Source organism: Electrophorus electricus, chromosome 18 (genome assembly GCF_013358815.1).
Source record: "Electrophorus electricus isolate fEleEle1 chromosome 18, fEleEle1.pri, whole genome shotgun sequence".
NCBI classification, from domain to species: Eukaryota; Metazoa; Chordata; class Actinopteri; order Gymnotiformes; family Gymnotidae; genus Electrophorus; species Electrophorus electricus.
Genome location: NC_049552.1, coordinates 10,463,511 through 10,484,609, shown reverse-complemented (window position 1 = coordinate 10,484,609; position 21,099 = coordinate 10,463,511). Strand labels below are relative to the sequence as shown.

The window sequence follows — 21,099 nt, the reverse complement described above, 5'->3', positions numbered from 1 at the left end:
GAGAGCTTGATTTCTGTCCATTCGCTCAATTGCAGTAGAGTATATAAACATATTATATACATGAACAAAATAAAGGAGCAGGAGCGGCTTATCAGGCTGCTATCGCTCGAGACTTTAAGCGTAATGGAAAATGGGTCAGTTCAGTTTAGTAATGAGCTTTTCTGCCAGGAGCTGTCATACAAAATTCTACCAGATGCGGTAATGCAAAATTAAATGCCACCAGTAATTCTCAGAAATGATGGAAAATCGAAAATAATTAGGCCGCCATAGCGAATTATTGAATAATTTAATATTTTGACGTCCCGCTTCCAAACGCGCCTACGCACACGGGCCTGCAGCACCACTATGGCGCGTGTGAGCCCTCCCATTAGAAACATGCATGCGCAGATTCTCGGTGTATCTAAACTGCGCGTACCTGGCGAAGCAGCAACAGTCGTTGATAAGCAGCTTTGCTTTTCGATAAGCGACATACCGCCCAGTGCGTCACTTAGTTATTTTTATAGCAAGAATTCGCTTTGGTGCATTTTTGATAGGTTGCACGCGTCACGATGTAACAAGGGTGTGCAACATTCTCGATGGATAAACGGTTAATGCTTCAGACGGAGAGAATGCGGATATTCCCCATGGCAAAGCGAATTTGACAAGGAACTGAAGGTTTGGAGTGTAGCAATATTTTGTAATGCTTCCGTAAATTCAGCATCACAAAGCTGTTTGTCAGACGCTTACTTGCGAAGACTCAAATGATCGCGGAGCACTTATAGAAAAAAAGGACCAAAAGTAGTTTAAGAGGCAATGGGAAGCACTGTGATGGACACCAAGAAAAAGGACTCTTCGAAGAAGAATCCGAAGAAAAAAAGAGCACTTCGACTTAACATGCCAGTGAGTTGAGTTTCTTTCTAACTTGGTGTTCCAGCCGCGGCTTATGCGCACGAGGAGTCCGTTTTAAGGTTAGTGTAGCGTGTTGCTGGAAGTTCTGTGTTATCGGGGTTCATGCAATCGATACCGTCTGCGGGTCCTTTAACATCTTTGCAAAAGGGTTCCTATCTCCACTGCTAATTTCCTTTTTTTAACGACACTTATATGAAAACAGTACTCGTGTTTTCTTCAAGTTAAGTCACCTGCACGGGAGTTATCTTATTCCGAAGGTGGAATCGTGCAGGATGCAGGATTAAATTACTTTTGACTTAGTGGATGACCTAGCCCGCTAAATAGCAAATCAAGATTTCGGTTACACATTACATCAGGGCGGCACCATATTGTGCGGTGATTGTAAATTACCATTTTAAACTACACCAGGTGCGTTAGATGTGTTGAAGTTCCACGCTAACATGAGCAAAACATAACTGCGAAAGTGCAATCTTTGCTACAGCGAGGTGAAAGTAGCTATATTGTTTAGCTACAGCCGTGTTCATGCTGAGTTGCGTTCAGTCGGTCGTTGTGTACAGAAAGAAAAACGGAGAAGCTGAGCAAACAGCTGTTAGGACTGGAATGGATCTTAGTTCGCACTACACTGAGAATATCAAACGGCGCATCCAAGTGCGCAAGTTTTATAACTAGCTATAGCTTTCTAAAATACTCACTCAGTTAGCCAGTCCAGTTATGGCTAAGAACAGCACTGGCACGAGGTTTAATAGTCACTATTAAAAACATCTAGGCTTGTGTAATCTTCCGCAGACACACCGACCTTTTAATAACTAAGGTCACGTTTTGTTATGCTTGAGACTGTTGAGATTTAAGCAGTCCATACGTTTCTGGATACCGTAAAGCCTATACGCGTTTGCATATTCATAGTGAGAGGTAATAACAATACTATCAGCAAAAAGAAAGTTTTGACAGAGTTCGCGGATGTTTGTAATACGTTATGAAATAGTCCGCACATGTCTGCACATTTCACTTGATTTTGAACCGTACAGCGGCTTCACATTGGATATAAGGAGCTGATGACTCATTCTAATTTAAAATGCTTATGTCGCTACTTCCTACCAATCTTATATCTCTATTTTTGTTCACTTTTGAAAAGCTTCCGCATCAAAGTATCGCTATCTTGCCCATATTACTATTGAGGCCCTACAGTGCTTCTGAAATACATCTTGTTTTTGCAAATGGTCGAAACTGAAGCCACAGCTACCTCATTACTGGAAACCCTGAACGGATTTAAGACCTTTTTTCTCTGTTGAATCAAATCGCCCCTGCCTCCTTTTCTTCTGCTTTCCATACTGGAGGAGGAAACATTTTAAAGTAAAGAGGCCTAGACACTGGACCTTTGCGGAATAATTTAGCCGCAGCGCTCTGCTAGAATTTCATATTCCCAAATAAACACTTATTACTGACCCTGCGTACTTGAATAATTAAACATGCACAAAATCACCAGTCATTACTAAATTGCATCCTGTGTTAATTTTTGATTGGTAAAATCATAGTTTATAGGGGGAAAGACAGAGAACAATTAAGTGTGAACAGGAAAATATGTCATGAATATCATAAGTAGAGTCTGTAAAAATGTAAGTGGCTTACACTATCATTTGCAAAATCGTTTCTGATCAATTTATGATGCTCATTGTTTCCCATCACCCTTCAACCCATCTTCCACATGCTTCCCCAGAATATATTAAACAGCGTTCACCTTTGTCCCATATTCTGTTTGATGACCATGCTGTGTTTGCTTTGTGTCCTTTCTTATGTAAGACCGCTATAATGGCAGAGATGGCTATAATCGGATGCTTACACGATAACAAAGGCAACCTAATTTCAGCTATAATAATAACATTAAGTGCATTAATCATAGTCCTCCTGTGTAAGTGCATGATGTTAAATGTATGACTTCAGATGTTTGAACGTGTGTCGGCCCTCGTGTGAGTTTATGCTCAGCTGCTCTGTGCTCCGTTTGTGTTCTTTACTGCCATCTCCAAATGCTTTTGACCTGCATGGGTGTTCTGGACACAAGCATGTCTAGCTCGTGCATCATGGTGGGGTTGCGCCATCCACCTCAAAATGCTCTCTAAATAGAGCAGCTTGGCAGTACACCGTTCCAAACCAAGCCAGCCACACCGATCTCCCATCCAACAGGCAAGTTGCAAATGCACTGAGTAATGCATGCAGTGGCTACTGCAGACGCTACCTCATGTTTGGTACCAGACATTTAAGAGCTGCATTAGCACATTGACCGTTAGAGTTTAGCTGCAAAACGTGGAGGGCTGAATGTGTAGTCTGTGAAAAGATGCTTGTCAAGTGCAGTAGCTGGGGAAACATCTGAATGAAAAAATCTTGAGTATTTCCTGATGGGCACTCCAATATGCTCATCTCTGTAATGTGTGCCAAGGGTAATGATAGTTCGCTACACTTTGCCTCCCTTTGCACAGGTGCGTAGGAGGAGAAATTATTTGAAACTCTGGGGAAAAAAAAGTCTTGCGTACTGTGTTGCACTGGGGGGTAAAAGGTTGAATACATGTGAGATTTTGAAAATGCATGCCAAAATGAGCTGGCAGATACACATAAGGTAGGTGAGCACAGCAGAGAAGATTATAACATTAGGAAACAAGGCAGCTAATATTTCTGAATAGTAGCTGGCAAGTAACAAGGAAAGCATTTGTTAAACTGCACCTTATTGATGTTTAAGAAATGCTTGTTTTCTCCAGTGCTGATTCAGATTGTATATCTCAGTTTATGAATGTAATCAAAATTTGAGAGTTAGACTACATTTGAAAGGACCTAGCAGAGTAGAAAACATAGTGACACCATACAAAGGGACATTTATATTAACTTTTACGGTATTAGGCAGATGCTCTTATCCACTTTACAAAAGTCGCTCTGGATAAGATGTGTCATTTAGGAACAAGTATAAACTCTGGTTGTTAAATTGCTGTCAGTCATCAACTGAGAATAACATATTGGTTAAAGGTTGGTCTGTGTGGAATCCCCCTCGTGGTGACATAATAGCTTATTTTCTCTGACACAGGAGCTGAGTCCATTTGCCTCTCCTTGTGTGGATGGAGAAACATTCAAACCTGACACAGCTGGAACACCAAAGGTAATGACGTAATTTCCTAACACTGCACGTTTGGCTGATCCAAAGGGAGACACTGGCACAGCAGTTGTTCTGCTAGCCCACCAGACACCAAGTGAGAAAAGCCATTAGCTGTGTTATTGCCCCTGAATGACTTCATGGATAAACAGCTACATTAAAAGCAGAGGTGGTCCAAGGGCAACTCATTATCAACTAATGATAGCAATAAATAACGGTGTAGTTTGTCTTCAATAAAACAATACAAGACTTTCATGTGTGTGAGTTGGAGACAATCTATCTTAGTTTCCATGGTGCCAAAGTCTCTCTTATCTAGAACCTCAGTTCTAAATCAAACTGCTTTACCAAATATTGATTGCTCATCACACATCACTGTTGGGGCCAGATTAGTCTGTAAAATGTTGGCAGACATCATTCTTAGGCATAAACGTACGTTCAAGTGGAGAGCCCAGAAATGTAATTTTAGTAGTTGATTTGGGGGAAAAAACATGGCGGACATTTTAGGCCTCATAATCCTGATAAAATGTTTAAATGCCTGCAAACAAAGGGTTCATAAGTTAGTTAGTACTTAGTGTGAACAGTGTGTTCCTTTGAGTGTTTTGGATTTGTCTATTTCTCGGTTTCATAGACCACATGGTTGTCAAGACAGTAATCTTGCACCCTGGTTCTGCTATAGCAGTGCGTTAACGATGAATCAGTGCCTGCTGTACAATGTGCTGCTTTTGTGATCATGTCACTGCCAGTGAACTGTAGAGTGGCTTCTAATAAACTTGGTGCCAGTATACCTTTTAGAAATGCTCATCAGAGATCAGGCTTCACAGATATATGCTTAGCTTGTCAAAATCCACATTTATGCAGAATACTATAGACATGGTGTGTGCTTTGTGAAAGGGGTGGGAGTGTTTGCTCTTGTTTTGTAATAGGATTGGCTCAGAGGGAAGGTGTGGATTCAGGCCAGCCTTAAGCAAGTTTTCTCATCACAGCATTAATGCATAAGAATGGAAAAGCAAGAGGCTCTCTTTAACCACCATCATTAATCATTTTGTCATATTAGCAGCTATATTAAATAGTCATAAGGTGTGCATAACTCACTCATGACTCCTGGGCTGATATTTATGAACATTTCTTTCATTCACCACTGTTTCATTGCCACCTTTACTTAAATTAATAATATTGGATTACTAACTGTCTTTTGGAATAACTAAAACACTGTGAGTAATAATTGTAAGGGCTGGCACCAGGCCGAGGTCCCCTCCGGCCACCAGGGGGAGGCCTCGAGTCAGGCACACTACCAATCAACAGCTGGGCTAGATCTATATAAGCCCAGTGACCCAGTCACTCAGTGCTAAAGTGTTGAGCCAAGCTCCTAGCTGGTAACTCTGGGTATTGAGGTCTGTGAGCCCTTGTGCTACACCTCTCTTCTGCTCTGCGAGGGTGTCTGTGTTTGTACACATCCTCTCCCTTCTCCAGTTTTCCCTCTCAAGTCTGTCTCCCTCCCGAGGCTCCCCTTAGCCATTAAAGTTCCTCCCTATTTTCTGGTTTTGTTTGGGAAGTTTTAGAGTTTGGTTTTCCCCAGTGCATCGGGGCTGCCGTTCTTCCCGTGGCGTCCTTTAAAGATTAAAAATTAAAGATTTCAATACAATAGAAACACCAATAGAAACACCAGCAAAACAAGACCCGATGCACATGTTGTCACTTTTATTTGGTGCCAACACCATGTGGCCTAAAACAAAGCCGCAGCCATAGTTCTGAATTTGTGTGGTTACCTTTCATGATGACTCGTCAAAGGTGGGTGAGCCGTCATTTCTCAGGACTCCACCCCCCCCCCCCCCTTTTTTTACCCACACTCACGCACAGGTGCTGAGAGACTCCAGATGTTTACACAATCATAATGATAAGACAGCGACAGTCTTATAATCAAAGGACAAACAAAATCCAAGCCAGTAAAACAGCACGAGGGGGGGAGAAAATATCAAAAGCCCCTAAAAAAACCTTTGGTGCATGACCATATACAGTGCCTGGGTGTGCGTCAAACATTTGAAGGTCACAGCTTTGAGGTTTTAGCCTTCACAGAGGAGCCAGACAGGGCCTCGCTGCTCAGCCCATGGCCGTGGATCTGGAGCCAATGAGAAATCATGCATCAGTTTCACATGGTCCGAAGAAGAGCGGTGTGGGATCCAACAAGCACTGAACTAAACTGCTAGCTGCCACTGACCAAATACTGATCTTACGTATTACTATAAAGTATTGAGCTGACACTCTTGTTAAAAAAATCTTTTGGCGTTATGATTTATAAAGTATTTTTCCTTCTAATATTTTAACAAATACTTTTGTGATCTCAACAAAAATATGATGTTGCGGGTATAGTAATATATTAAAAGACTTTGTTAACTTACTCTTTCGGCATGCTCAAAAACCGACCTGCATTATTTTGACTCAAAATATTTATGTGAATGCTGTGCTTCCTCAGAACACCAGCAGAGCCCTCATCTGAAATGTCTGCTATAGGTCATGTGCTCATAGTGCGCAATAAAATCATTTGCATATTGTGGCCATCAGTGTTACAAAGGCCTACATTGCAGTAATGATTAGCACAAATATATAGCTACTAGGCTATATATAGTTATTATGCAGTATATAGTTACTATGCCATATATAGTTACAAAGCTATATTACTATATAGTTACTATGCAGCCCTCCAGTGGTCTTTTTTTCTTTTTGTGGACATGTGAGTGGATATGCCTGTGTGTGTTTTTATTCTGTATTTTTGTACTTCCTGTGGAATGTAAACTATCCTAAGAATCTAAGCTAGTGATGATATTCTCTTACAGTACTGAGGGTTTTTTGCTTGATTTGTTTCAGCCTGAGAAAAGAAATTCTGGCGAGAAATACTTTTGAAATATGATTATATGAATTCATATGCAGATCCACTAATTCTGACACACACAGCAGTTTTTTATTTATTATGCCTGTGGTGGGGGATTTAATTATGCTGTTCACCGATTACAATAGTAATATAGTTCTTGTGCCTCCTGTCTTTCCTCTTCTACTCAAAATCTGTCTGCATTGTGCAATGACTTGTCCTTGTTGCTGTGTTGTAATGGGATTTAACTACGGTGTTACTTTTTTGTTTTGTTGGATTTAGCAATAGTGATTTCTTGTTCAAACCCGATTTTTTTTTCAATATGAAAATACTGTCAGAGCGTCTCAGAGCTGCCTATATATATATAGTGACTAACAGATTTTTTTACAGTAACTATATCATATCAGCTGTCATATACTGAGCTCTGAGTTCTAACTGTATCAGAAATGCAAGTTAATAAAATGATCAGAGAATCCTTACAATGTTTGCATTTTGTGTGCATTGAGCCTCTTAGTAATTTCGGTACTAACTATTAATTTTAATGAAATGTTAAAGGATCGATAAAGTGGGTCTCTCATATGCTGTAGAAAGTTTGTGTATTGTTTTAGCTCAGTTGTTCAACTGCATTATAAGATCACTCTTTGCAAAGGGACGTAATATAATTTGTATTCTTTTCCAAACTAGTCTATGTAATAAATAACCCAATATCTGTATAAAACACATTTTTTAACATATCAAAAAATGTTATATCTTGAATTCAGAATCTGAAAGTCAAACCGTAAAATTGTATTGTTATACCCCTAGTACTTCTAGATTAGTATTTTTGCACGCAACTTTGTTTGCATTTCAATTTAAACAGCTTCATCATCAACTTTGATTAATTAAATTTCCTGTATTTAAATGGTAAACTCTTACAGTTCCTCCGTGATTTCTGTTCTTTCCTTTAGGTGAAGAGCTCCTCTGCCAGCCCCACTAAAGGCTTCTGCATAAGGGGCCCTTTCATGCAGCCGTCGAGCCCTATGTCAGCCCCTGTACACCCCAGGGACAGTCCAAGCTCAACAAAGACCACCTTCCCCTACCCCCCAGCCACCCACCAGGACTCACCCCCCAAATCCCCCCACCGCCTCAGTTTCAGTGGTATCTTCCGCTCCTCATCTAACTCTGCCCCTGCCAGCATCAGGCTCTTCTCCAGAGCCCGAAAAGGTAAGAAACCAGCAAAGAGCTGAGCATTTTCAGTAGGGAGTCCTAGTTTTCTGTGATATCCCCTACTTTATAGCCCTACATCTTCAGTTCGACTGCAGGGCATAACAAACAAGGGAAAGGGACATTCATTTTAGAGACATTCATTTCTCAGTGCCAAGGGCATAAATAAGTCATGTGATACATTAACCCCACGACAGGCAATAAATGTTTGGGTCACTTGCTATTCAGGATATGCTGGCTAGTGCTCTTCACATCTCAGCTAAAACATAACGTTACAGAAACTGTTGTCAAATCAAAGTGAAATAACTACGAGAGAATTATTGTAAATCCTTATTAGCAATAATTCAGTGCGCCAATATCTCTGAGCAGTCAGTGTGCCATATGTGTAAGATCACCTTTCTTTAACCCTTTCAACTTACCAATTATCTCTAACCCTGTCAGCTTGCCGATCTAATTGAACAGGTTAATTCCAGATCGTCCCTGTTTGCTGTTTATAAGTGAGGCCAAGCTTTAATGCCTTTACAGCAGCATGTGGTTGGCTGCTGATGTGAATGGACAGTTTGTGAATGGGCAGTTGATCACATCTGCACAAAACACTGAATCTCAATATTCACAGGACTATGTGTGTATAGTAATATAATCATCATAAAATCACATGTAAAAACTTGGAAATTGATCATTTGAATTTGGCATCGCATGCACCCCATTTTGAGGGCATATAGCTAGTGCTACATTTTCTACACATTGTCCTCTGAGCCCTGAAATGTGAGTCAGTTGGGAGTAGTTTTATATTTTCTGGGTCCACTTTATATTATCCATGCATCTCTTTACCCGGAGGAGGTCGGTTCACCAATTGGGAGCAAGTCATTGTTGAGAGCTGTCTCTGCAGTCATCACCAACCTGCACAAGAGACGGTCATCCCAGTAACACAAAACTGAGGCTCAAAGTGCCATCACTGCTAAGCGCTGCCTGTTTACTCATCCTGTTGCAGTCGTCTTTGTTGGCAGGTTGGGGCCTTTATGCTTATCGGATATCTGTTTTGCAGTACCAATCATTGCGGGATGAGGTTGGGTTTGAAGTGCAAGAGACCGACTCTGCGTCAACTCATAAAGAGTGCGGCTTCCTGTCGTTTCAAGAGTTGAAATCCCTGAGCAGGAAGTGCTGTGATCACAATTGTGGTTAGCGAGCCTTTGATTGTTTAATGGCTTGAAAGGTGTATAGTAAGAGACTGATTGCAGTTTTCTTAATTTTAATAGCTTCAGAGCTGTGCATGTGAGGAAGAGTTTAACTGGGGGTTCAAAGTGCATCAGCACTGGCAGAGGTGCTATGAAGCCCAGCACAAGGGGCAGTGTGTTTGAGACAACAACCCACAGCTGTTAACAAGGAAGTGTTTTTATTAACCTCTGCAATGTACCATGTTCCAAAACCTTTTCTGCTTAGACTAACCTTTATCTGAATACTGGACATATTTTGTAAGATTCGGCTTCTGCAGATCTTTCTCTCCCCACCCCACCCCTCTTTCACACACTCACTGTTTTTATTGTGTGTATGCTAGAGTGCTATCTGCACCACTATGTTATGACTGGTTTCAGTTCTGCATCAGAAAAGGCTGTTGAGAGGTTGATGGTACCCATGCCGACATGCGAGGACACTTCCTGCCTGAAAACCTCAGACACTTTAGACGATCAGCAGAGGTCGTTCGTGCTACTACATGTACTACAACACTCTTATGTAATGCGTGAGGTAAACTTCTTACTTAGTAAATCTGAAAAGAGGTGATGTTATGGAAGTGACAGACCACAGCGACCAAAGGTTTAGCTTTGGGATTATATTTTGTCTAATGAAGGTATGAACGGTGATGCACCTTCATGAAGCAAAGCAAAAGATTTAATTGAGAGAAAGATGGGCTTGGATGGGGATATTTATATATATATATATATATAGTGCATTATGAGCCAGGTTTCAGTTCCCCAAATATATCTTGGTGAGAACATGATTCTTGCTCAACCATTATGGTGTTGTTGCTTTGTTACTTCCAACACAAATGTAATTGTCAACACAAGAATTACAGTATGAACAGCACAAACAATACAAACCAACATCATTCTGCTGAGTTGTTTTAAATCAAGGCAGAGTGTTTCTAGAGCCCTTAATACACTTAAGGGCTTAAGAACGCAGTGTTAATCATTTGCTACTCTGATAAGGATGTAGATTAAAATTTTCATTCCGTATCATGAATTCTTATTTCATAAATGCCGATACACAGTGTGTTTTGAACTAAGCCGCTGTAAACAGCCCGACATCTTACAACCAAGTTACAGGCTCCTTGTGGTTTTATTCTAGTTAAGAGCCTGGCATTAGCAAACCAGCTTCGTCACATTTCTCCCAGATTTAGTTTTCTGTAGCTTCCCCCTGGAATTGACTAATGAGGATGCTGCAGGACAGAACTGCTTTTGACTCTGTTTGAGCAACATCATTGTGATGGTATTCTTTTTTTTTCTGGCCAAAAAAATAGTTTTAAATCTTAATATTGTAGCATTACAGATGATATTGTTAAAGTTAGAGTACAGTGCAGTCATTCTTTGTTGTTACTACTTTGTATTAAAGTGTAATAGTAGTGTACAATGGTGTCCCAGTACACGAGCACCAGGGGGCTAAACTATTTCCTTTTTCGTTTCACAGTTATTTCACTTTCCTAAAACTACTGCATCACCCTTCGCTGGTCTCTTTTCAGGTTTACTAATTAGTGTTAGTGACTGAATGTTTGAGAGAGAAGCTTCCATTTGGTTGTAGCAGTTTAAAGTGTTGTGCTTGGAAGGTCACCTGTGTAAAAGGGTTGGTCTTTGGGTGCTTTCGAATGGCATCATGTCTGAAGTGGCCTGCTCTCCAAGACCTACTGCTGGGAGTCATACCCTTTGAATTTTAACAACAGCAATATTCAGGAGTTTGGGCCAGCCATAGAGACTGCAGGTTTGACATGAGTTGGCCTCCTACAGTGGAGCTGCCTTCAGCCAGCTAAGAAGCCTTCAAAATAACTGTAGAACTTTTTCTATGAGGAAAAATTAGACGGTTGTGCTGTCCAGTTATCTTCAATGGCAACTGTTAACTTTTTAAAATAATATTTTCATTAATTCATCACTTTTGTGTGATTTTTGACAGCATGCTGATATTTTGTAAACGGCTGCACAATGCAGTTCACTTGGATGTGCTAGCACAGTCAGAGAACACAAAGCCTGCATTTGAGATGCATCAAATGTAATTCTGGCAGTACTTTTAGGATCTAACAGCATCTCATGTTCGATCTGGTCACTCTCAGAAGACGTATGTTGCTTTCTAAGCCATTATTTCAGGCCTTGTTTCTGCATATCCCCTTTGTTAAATAGTTCTGATTTTTCGTACATGGCATATACAGTGTAAAACAGGGACCAGACTTCCCACTAGGAGGCACTCGGAGTCAAACCAGTAGTCTCACTGAGTGAAGCAACTCTGCTCCCTTCCAGTCCAGTCTAGACTAAAGTTATTTCAGTGCCGCATATTTCCATGCCATGTCTGTTGCCTTCGTCATATCACCTATGCGCAGCGAGGTGATACCATGACCCATCAGCCAGAGTGACCCATCACCCATCACTATGAGGCACGTGATGAGCAGTCAAAAGTGTGACCTCAACTCTTTCCACTCATCACCACCTCCTGATGGGGGTCAAAGTTTTCTCTAGCATATTTTTATTTCTGTGGAGGTATATGAGGCCTTATTTCTGCATTCTTGACTTGCAGTATCAACCATCCATCCATCCAATAAATAATTAAATTCCATCCTATTCATACATTTTACAATTAATTCACATGTAATTTGCGTATGATGTAATACTTTTGCCTGTGTAGAATTATTTTTTCTTTTACATAAAACACTTGCACTCTAGACTTTCACCCCCTTTTTGTGTTGCACATAACAGTGCCATGACCTTGTCAGGAGATAAGCACCCATACCATGTTCGTGTCTGTCTGTCTGTCTGTCTGTCTGTCTGTCTGTCTGTCTGTCTGTCTGTCTGTCTGTCTGTCTGTCTGTCTGTCTGTCTGTCTGTCTGTCTGTCTGTCTGTCTGTCTGTCTGTCTGTCTGTCTGTCTGTCTGTCTGTCTGTCTGTCTGTCTGTCTGTCTGTCTGTCTGTCTCACTCACGTGCAGGGGTAGCTCAGTGGTTAAGGTACTTGACTAGTAATCAGAAGATTGTCAGTTCAAGTCTGACCACTTCCAAGTTGCTACTGTTGGGCCCCTGAGCAAGGCCCTTAACCCTCAATTGCTCAAGTTGTATTCAGTCATAATTGTAAGTTGCTTTGAATACAAGTGTCAGCTAAATGCTCTCTGTCTCAAACATGGTGCTCCCTGCAAGGCGTTCTGGGGAGACCTCAGACAGGAACAGCAGGGATCTCTGAGAGGGAGGCAGGAGTAGTGAAGAGCACTCGGACCGTGAGATGTAGAAGAAAAGGGACAGAACAGAGTGGACACTGTACTAGGGAGGCACGAACCATTATTTCAACTCTTGAAGTTGAGACTAAATGCAGGAGGTGCTTTTGGAAGAACCTCATCATACACATCCTCAGCCTTTAATGTTAAGAAGAAAGTAGTGCTCATAATTTGAGAAACGACTGTACATCTGTGTAAAATGTCAAGCAGCAGAAGAAGTGTCCAGTGGGAAGAGCGATCAGGGGTCAAGTGGTGGGCAGGTAAGGTTAAGTGACGGCTGGTCTAACCGAAGGGGAGTGGCTGGGCCTGATGGTGGGCAGAACTGCCTGTCATTGGAGGCTCTGCATTTACAGCTATCTGCCATGTGGACTATTTTAAAAAGACATGCAACTGCACCTGGCAATTCAATGCAGAGAGAGAGAGAGAGAGAGCAGGCGGGGGTGGGGGATTGGGATCACTGCCCAACAGCCTCAGCTGAAGGAGGGAGGGAGAGGGCTATTAATTGGATGAGTGTGGGACAGACAAGGTATCAGTTCTGAGAAAGCTGAACGTGCAGAGTTTGTCGCCCCGGCAGTGTGATGGTCGGCGTGTGACCTGACACTCTGTAGCCTTGCTTGCATTTCACCAACTCAAGGAGTTTGGGAGTAGAACCCTGGAACAGCAAGTGGTACAACAACAGCCCATACAGCAGTGAACATTCCCTGAAACCTGGTGGGATGAGGCCGACATCGTCGAGAATTTATAGGACAGGTGAAACACTCTCACTTTAGGAGACTGCTACAAAAAGGGCAAAACAATCACATTCCTCAGTGAAGACTCTTCATCTAAAAACAGGACGGACTCTCCAGCTGCTGCTTGTTTTTCACGCATCTTTGAATGAACTTCAAGATCAGGCAACACTCCTTGGGCTCCTTGGATCTGAACAGCTACCCTTCACTGAGTTTCACCCCTCCGCCCCTCGACTAGGGAGTAGTGCTTCAGTCCCTTCTTGGCTCTGCAGGCATTCTATCTGAAGGGCTCTTGAACAGTTAACCGCACTGAGGTCCGCAGGGCATGGTTTATGGTCCATCTAGCGTCAAGACCCTTCGTTTCCTATGAAGAGGTTCAGCAGTTTCCCGAGGAACAGGAAGCGCAAGGAAGAGAAGCAGATGAGCCGGAGACGCATGTCCGAGACCCCGTGTGTCTCTGCTGGTACTGTACCATTCAAATGGAAAACGGGCAATAGTAGATCAAGAAGAAAAAAGAGCATTGAAAAAAGTCTCTGGCCTTAACGTTAGGCACTTTCAGAATAATCACATTGCTGTTAGTGAGGGATTCATCTTCTCCAAGTAGATTAAAAGTCTGGCAAGTTATAAGATGAGACCTTTTACAACACAGACTGTTCTCTGTGTGTACTCCAGTTAAACTGAACGGTGTGTTCTTTACTTCCTCCTGACTGGAGCTTTACATGCTGTGTAGTTGGTATTAGAGCAAGTCCTGTGGGTATCAGGCAGCACGTGGGTATGTTTGTGTCCATTGATATGTTGCTTTTAGCTCTTGCCAGTGGGCATTGAGAGAGAGCTATGGATTGAAGACTTTTGCAAGATTTATTCAGTTTGCAGTAGCATGATACTGACAGAGAGATCTGCTTGAAACAGACTCCATTAAAACACTGTTCATGTCCTGTAACAGCATGATTAAAACAGGACCATCATCTGGGCATGTGTCTTAGAAACAAATTTTGAAAATGCTTGGGAAGGTATTTTGTAGTATGAGGTGTTCTGTTAAGCACTGCTTGTGATGGGAATGAAGGCCTTTTTGATGGCCCACTGTATGTTCTTGCAATCCATAGAGGTCAATGACTTGGCTGAAAACCTCCATTTATTTTTAGCCAAATCTCATGTGTTGATGTCTTGGGAGAGCACAGTGCTGAATGTGGACAAAAACAAACAAACATGTGACTCTCTTTTTTTGAAAAAAGATCAAATAAATCTTGGGGATTAATGTTGTAGGAGAGAGTTAACACACTTTTTGACCTAGCAAATGTACTCGAGTATTAAGTTACCTCTTTTAAAGCATCTCTGGAAGTACAGTTTGTTCGAATGTAACAGTGTAAAAGTAACGCGTTGCTACCCACCTCTGCAAGTCACATACAGCTTCTTTTTTTTTTTAGAGCACTACATGGACACTACAAGACATTCCATTTATCTGTTTGTCTGGTTATATTCATATGTGTGTGTTTGGTAATCCTAATTCTGTTCCATAGTACATTACATCTGTGTTTGACTGCTGCCTTTGTCCAGTGTTAGCACACTTACCTAACTGTCATAACAAAGCCTTGGTCCTCATGTCTGTGTTCACTCTCGGGCAGCCTATTTTTGTATGTCAAGTTTCATTAAAATAGATCGCCTAGTCAATGCTCTCTGGAGGACCTGGCACCTGCATTACACCTGGTTGGTAGGGTCAGGGCTCTGCTGTAAGGGATGCCATGGTGCTGATTTAGAACACCGACAAAGACAGAATTCTCCACAGGAGTGTGTGAGCTGTTTGCGTAGCAGTTCGATGTTCATATTTGTTGTGTTCATATTTGAGAAGTTTTCCTTTAAAATACTCTTTTATGCCATGTATATATGTCATGAGTAATGCTTCAGGTTTTCTATTGTAGGTCAATTCTGCATTGTACTGCTTGCATAGATGTGTAATTCAAATAGTGTACCTTTTGTGTGAACAGTTTGGACTCTAGCCCATATGGTTCCGAAGGACCTGTTCTCTTCGGGTCAGTTATTTCAGGTCAGAGTTGGTGGTGTTTGTATGAATCTGTAATGTATGTATTTCTATGTATATGTAGTTTGGCACAGATGGGCCCTGAGGTCTGACTGTGAACTGACCTGCAGTGGTAGTGCCTGTTTAGTACACTAAACGCTCCTATCTGTCGACAGCAATACAGATACACTATGGCATGTGCTTTCGGACACTATCAACATACTCTCTATTAGCATCACCATCTCTCGTGCGCAGACACACACGGGAACCTTGTGATTCATCATATTACCTCAGCTTGACAGGAGTGATGTGTAATGGGGCAGAGTCGCCCCACAGGGATTCCTGTGTGTCACATGAGATTGCAGGCTGCTGACGTAAATTAGACTTAAAGCCTTGTGTTCCCTTCTGTATTAGTGAATTGTGTTCTCTCACATTCACCATGCACCCAACGAGAGACTCGATCATTGTTTGGCTCAATTGGAGCATACAGAGTCTGAAAGGGTTTGTGCAACATTCTGGAAATAGTTTATCTTTTACAGAAAATAACATCCATTTTCCTAGAAAATTGCATTGTGTTTCCTAGAAAGCATCCCAGCATGGTGATCACTGTTGCCCATCCACTTTAGGACAGTCAGTCTTTTAATGATGACTGTATGCGAAACATAAGAGAAACTCTTAAACTGACTATTTTTACCCTGACTCGCTCAACAGGAGTGTTGGAGAGATGGACAGGTGATTGCGACTGCAGGTGTTGTTTTTGGCTCAGGCAGAACCAGGCTCGCAACCAGAATCTCGTGGGCTCGATCGCTAAGAATAGCAGTCATTGTTAATGAGGCCGAGATATTCAGTTGTGCCATTTGATGCGTAGGTACACTGCCTGTCTATCATTTCCTACAGGATGATTCATAAAGTTACACCATGTATCTTCCCAATCTCCTAATAGCACAGCTGTTGTATCTTTTGAGTCAAGTTTTCCATTCTTTTCTAAGTACTGGGAAATGTGTCTACGTTTTTGCCTATGGTTAACAATCATATGTTACAGTGCAGTAGATAAAACCTAGGTTGAAAAAAAGCTGTAATATTTCTTCAATGAATATTCCATTAATGTGATACTCTGGGAAGGTGTGGCCTGGTACAGGACCTCCTCCACAGTTTGCATTTTTGACTTCTACCCGATACATCACCAGACAGCGCATAGCTTTGTGGCCCAAACGGAGAGAAATCTGAATCACTGACATGTTGCTTAGCAATCTGGAGGATAGGAACCTGATTGTGTTTTCCCTCGGGTGAGGGGACCTTCTCAAACCACGCAAGCCAAACAAATAAGAGGAAGAGGGAAATAAACTGGGAATTCCTCCAGTTAAAGTGGCCAGCATCCTGCTAATGGACTGCAAGGTCTGAAGGAGGTGATTATTTCAATCCAAACCCACATATGAACCTGCAGGTCAGAGATTAGTAATACGGTAAACAACCTGCTCTGAGAGGAGAAATGACCATGACAGGGATGCACTTAACCTATTAGCCTAACTCACTAGAGGCTACTAGGATCCTGGCTACCTGGGTGACGGAGGCCAATGGAGGTGACACAGGAAATCAGACAGGGGCTTCTAGGCCTCTTCAGGAAATTCGCTGTGGGTCACAGATGTCTGGAAAAGAATAACCCCCCACCCCCATGCCCCCAGAACCCTGTTGCACAGTAGGATGGTTAGACGGTCTCAGCAAGCCAACAGCCCACGGTATAGCGTGAATGTAGAGCACTTCCGGATTCTGAGCAACTTGGCTCTGCCGTCAGAGGGCCGTAAGGCTGAATCACTTTTAACAATGACATGATCTAATCACGTTCATTAATGACAGACTATACATAAACATTACTGCTGTCAACGAATTTTATAAATTTGATTTTGTAATCGAATTATTTAAAACCCAGACATTCGATGGTGGGGGGTGGACAGCACTACCTTCGCTGTCTGCCTCGTGTGGCCTCGGCTGCTGCACTGAATGTACAGTATAACGAACAGGAGTCATACCACATCACTTTCATAAATGCAATGTATGTCAAGCCAAAACAAGCGAATAATTCAACAACTGTATTTTAGCAATTGGAGAGAGTTCACAACTCTGCTGCAGAGAGAGTAATTTGCCCTCCATTTAAGTTTTGGTCAGTAGGTGGCAAAACTGTGGAACCTCATGATAAAGTTGCATGCAAGAATTGTAAGCTACAGTTAGCCTACCATTCCAGTATAAGCAACCTAAGGACACATCTTGAAAATATGCACCCAAATGAGTAAGGCCTGATGTTCGATAGCATTTTTATATTAGTGTTTTGGGGGTTCTAGCATCAAGGATGCAGCCAAGTAGTCTATTTTTCCATTTTAATAGCACCCTATTGAAAATTATCCCTCAGGGTAAAAAAATCTTTGTTGCATTTCTCAGTACTGTGTGCCTTAAATTTATTTGAACAAAAATTAAGTGTAGGATACTATACTGACTAAATAGATATTGAAGACTACACCCCGACGCTTCATGGCCTGCATTTCCTGTTTCATGTGTAGAAAAATTAAAAGACATGTTTATAAACATGTTGAAATGGATACACCTATACAAGTAGTTATTATATTTCTTGCTGAAAAAAATCGAAATACATATTTGGCAAATTAGTGCTAATCAGATTCATTTTCCAAGATGCATAATCTTCCTTTGGTCAACTTTTTTTTTTTTTTTTTTTTTGCTAATATCTTACTAATTTTATTGGGGAATATCAGTTAATGAATCTTAACAGACTGCAGAATTTTAGGCTGCACTGTTCCAAGCAAATCCAGCATCACTCCAGTGTTATACCAAATCCTGACACCATTGTGCATCTATGAGACTATTATTCACAAAAACGGATAAAAGACATGAACGTAGAGTTCTGACCCCATCCAACTGTAGGAATAGGGTTCCAGTAAGCAATAACTGGAAGCACAGGAATAAACAGGAATATATATAAATATGAGTATGGCTTTCACAATATGATCAAGGAAAAAGGTATAAGCCAGGTTGTTGATGAATGAACACAGTCATGTAGAACCAGGCAGTATTGCACTTGGAGCAGTTTAGGAGATTGTGGAGACTTAGCACTGTGCCAGCAACATAGCTTAGCAGAATCTGTGGAATGTGTTGCAGTGGCAAAGGCTAAAATAAGAAGCCAACATGGTGACACACCAGGCAGGCCACAGGCAGCCAGCAGCATGCGGCTAAATGTCAGGAGATAGTGAACCTGGAATCCACGCTTTCAGAACCAGTGCTGATCACTGGTGGGGAACTGTTGTAAATAGTTTCCATGAAAACACGGACTTGCGTACGACTGACAGACGGAAACTGGAAAATAAACCGGTTTCAGCGATGTCACTGTAGCTTCACATTTTCAGAGTACCTACAGTCATGGGGGCCTATTGTTTCCAGCGTCTGCAGCAGTTTACGTCCTCGCTGGGCATGGTGACACAACAGCCAACCAGTTACACGAAACATTTACTAAGCAAGCCCTGGAAACGGAGGCAATGGTAGCTTTCACCATTTGCTAGCTTTAGGATGGAGAGCTTACAGCAGAACCCAGTTCATACTTGCGTGAAAATGTCATTGACGGTGAAAAAAATCCACTAATTTGGTGGAACACAGAAGAGGTGGGGAAGAGACGCGCTTCCCTATTTTGAAGAAACTTGGGTACCATTGCATTCATGTATTCATATTCTCCTCAAACCAGAAATCAAGGAAATGTTATTTTTCCTATTAACTAGCACACTTCGACTAAAATGAATGTAATTTTAGGCAATGTAAGTGCATTTCAAAAGAACATTATTTGTGTATTTTATTTTATTTTTGTAAAGTAGATTTAGGTTTTTTCTGTATTTTGCTGAAATATATATATATGTGTGTGTGTGTGTGTGTTAAGCTTTTGCTATTGCTATTATTAGATGGGTTTTTGTTTTTTTGTTTTTTGCTATTTAGGGTATAGGTGCCTAATTAACAGTCTATACTTTTTCAAGAGTATGTGAGGGGCCTCAAACCCAAGATTTAAGATTACACTGATTAATAATTTAGTTTCTCTACATAATCTTGCTGCTGCTGTAATGTCATTTACATGTAAACAAATAGAACTCAACAGTGCCACAACATGGTTTTAAGATTTATTTTTTGTGTCTCACTTTTTTGTTTTTGTTCTTGACACATATATCATTAATCAAGGTTTTTAAAATGGTAAATCGTGTTCAGGTAAAAAAACAAAACAAACAAAAAGACAACACCTCATAAGCCTAGCAAAAACCTACCATTATGTATTCGATCTCACGCTTTGACATACTCTGTTCTGTATATACCCATGTGTCGATGCCATGGTCAGGGTTGTGTAACTGTGTTATGGCTTGGTACAATATGTCAGTAGGTCAGCAGGTGTGCGAGTGTCATGTGTTACCATGTGCTGAGGGAGGACAGCATGTGTTTATGGGTGTGTGTGGGGTTGGGGAGTGTCTGTGGGACACTTGTCGTGGGACCTTTGTTATGTGACACAACAGCTGTTTTCTGTAACATCCCCAGTGCATGCAAGTGAAAGCAAGAGTTGCATCTGTTTACACAGCTAGCTGTCTTGTCAGTTGTGTACACTAAGATGACACTAGTAAGGTCACAGGTACTCTCTCCAGTGGAGATTACTGATCACCCTTTATGTGCATGCAAAGCAATGAGTGCATTTACATGGACTCAATAATCCAGTAATGGCAAGAAAGCAGATTTTATCAATAATAAGCAGATTTTGTCAATAATTCGATTAACCCACTTGTGTGTGCTTCAGTAGTCAGATAATGGAAAAATGGAGAGTCTTCACAAATCTGGTAGCAATCTGATTTCTGCTTTGCAGCCCAGCAGTATACACATAGAAGACGTAGCATGTGACATAAACTTAAAACTCCTTATCCCAGCTTTTTTTTTTTAATGGAAAATATGGACCTTCATTTTTTATGGTTTTATTGCAAAATGCTGCCCTTCTTAGAGGTTTCTTTTTGGTTTTGTTTGTTTTGTCTATCCATGTACATTTCTGCACACGAGGAGTCTAAGAAATCAATACCCAGATACGTGCATTGAGAAATGCGATTCCTGTGCTTAAATCCACCTCTCTTTATCGGGTTTCAAGAAATCCGACCTACGAAATCTGAGTATGCTCTTTACATGTGTACTTGAATAATCAGATAACTGGAGAAATCCGATAATGATCAGATCACTGAGTGCAAATAAACACACTGAGTGTCACACATAGGTAGCCTGTATTGTAAACTTTATCATCCTCCTGCCTACAGTGAATAATTGAATATTACATAAGCAATTGTCCAGTCACAGTTTGCCAGTGACATTAAAAGTCTTCTTTATTGTGGATTGCATATGATTAGGTCAAGCAATTAACAGATGCAGCCATGGATTTGAAGATTACAATAGTATAAAAGTTTTCAGTGAATTCCTGTGCAAAATGTTTGTTTTTGTATACAACTGTTGAATAGGTTTCATCATGTCCTGTCTGTCTCTGTTTGTTTTAGCCTCTGGGCTGTCTTCTCCACCTAGCACCCCGACACAGACCCCCAGTCCGCCCGTCTTCTCCCTGGAAGCCCCCAGCAGTGCTCCAGAGTGCCCGGAGAAGAGGCGGACACGTTCGCTCTCATCCCCGCCTGACACTGGCCAGCGCTTCAGCCTGGCCCCCGCTGGCAGATCGCCCATGTCCACCTCTATGCCCACCCCCACCCTCACCTCCAACTTGGCCTCCTTCAGCTTTGCTTACCGCCCGGTGA

At 41.5% G+C, this 21,099-nt stretch overlaps 1 protein-coding gene across 2 annotated transcripts in view; it reads left to right on the top strand.

Annotated features, from left to right (window-relative positions):
* Window positions 1-376: 376 nt before the first annotated feature.
* The window catches only part of LOC113570062 (5'-AMP-activated protein kinase subunit gamma-2-like), a 38,205-nt gene continuing 17,482 nt past the window's right edge, over window positions 377-21,099 (top strand). The window contains exons 1-4 of one of the 2 annotated variants that reach the window (XM_026998252.2): window positions 377-879; window positions 3,956-4,027; window positions 7,832-8,087; window positions 20,851-21,095. In XM_026998252.2, coding sequence (XP_026854053.2) covers window positions 793-879; window positions 3,956-4,027; window positions 7,832-8,087; window positions 20,851-21,095 — 660 coding nt within the window. In that variant the 5' untranslated portion in view covers window positions 377-792. Of the gene's footprint in view, window positions 880-3,955; window positions 4,028-7,831; window positions 8,088-13,050; window positions 13,739-20,850; window positions 21,096-21,099 lie in introns of those variants that run through there. The other variant, XM_026998253.2, reaches the window with a different exon arrangement.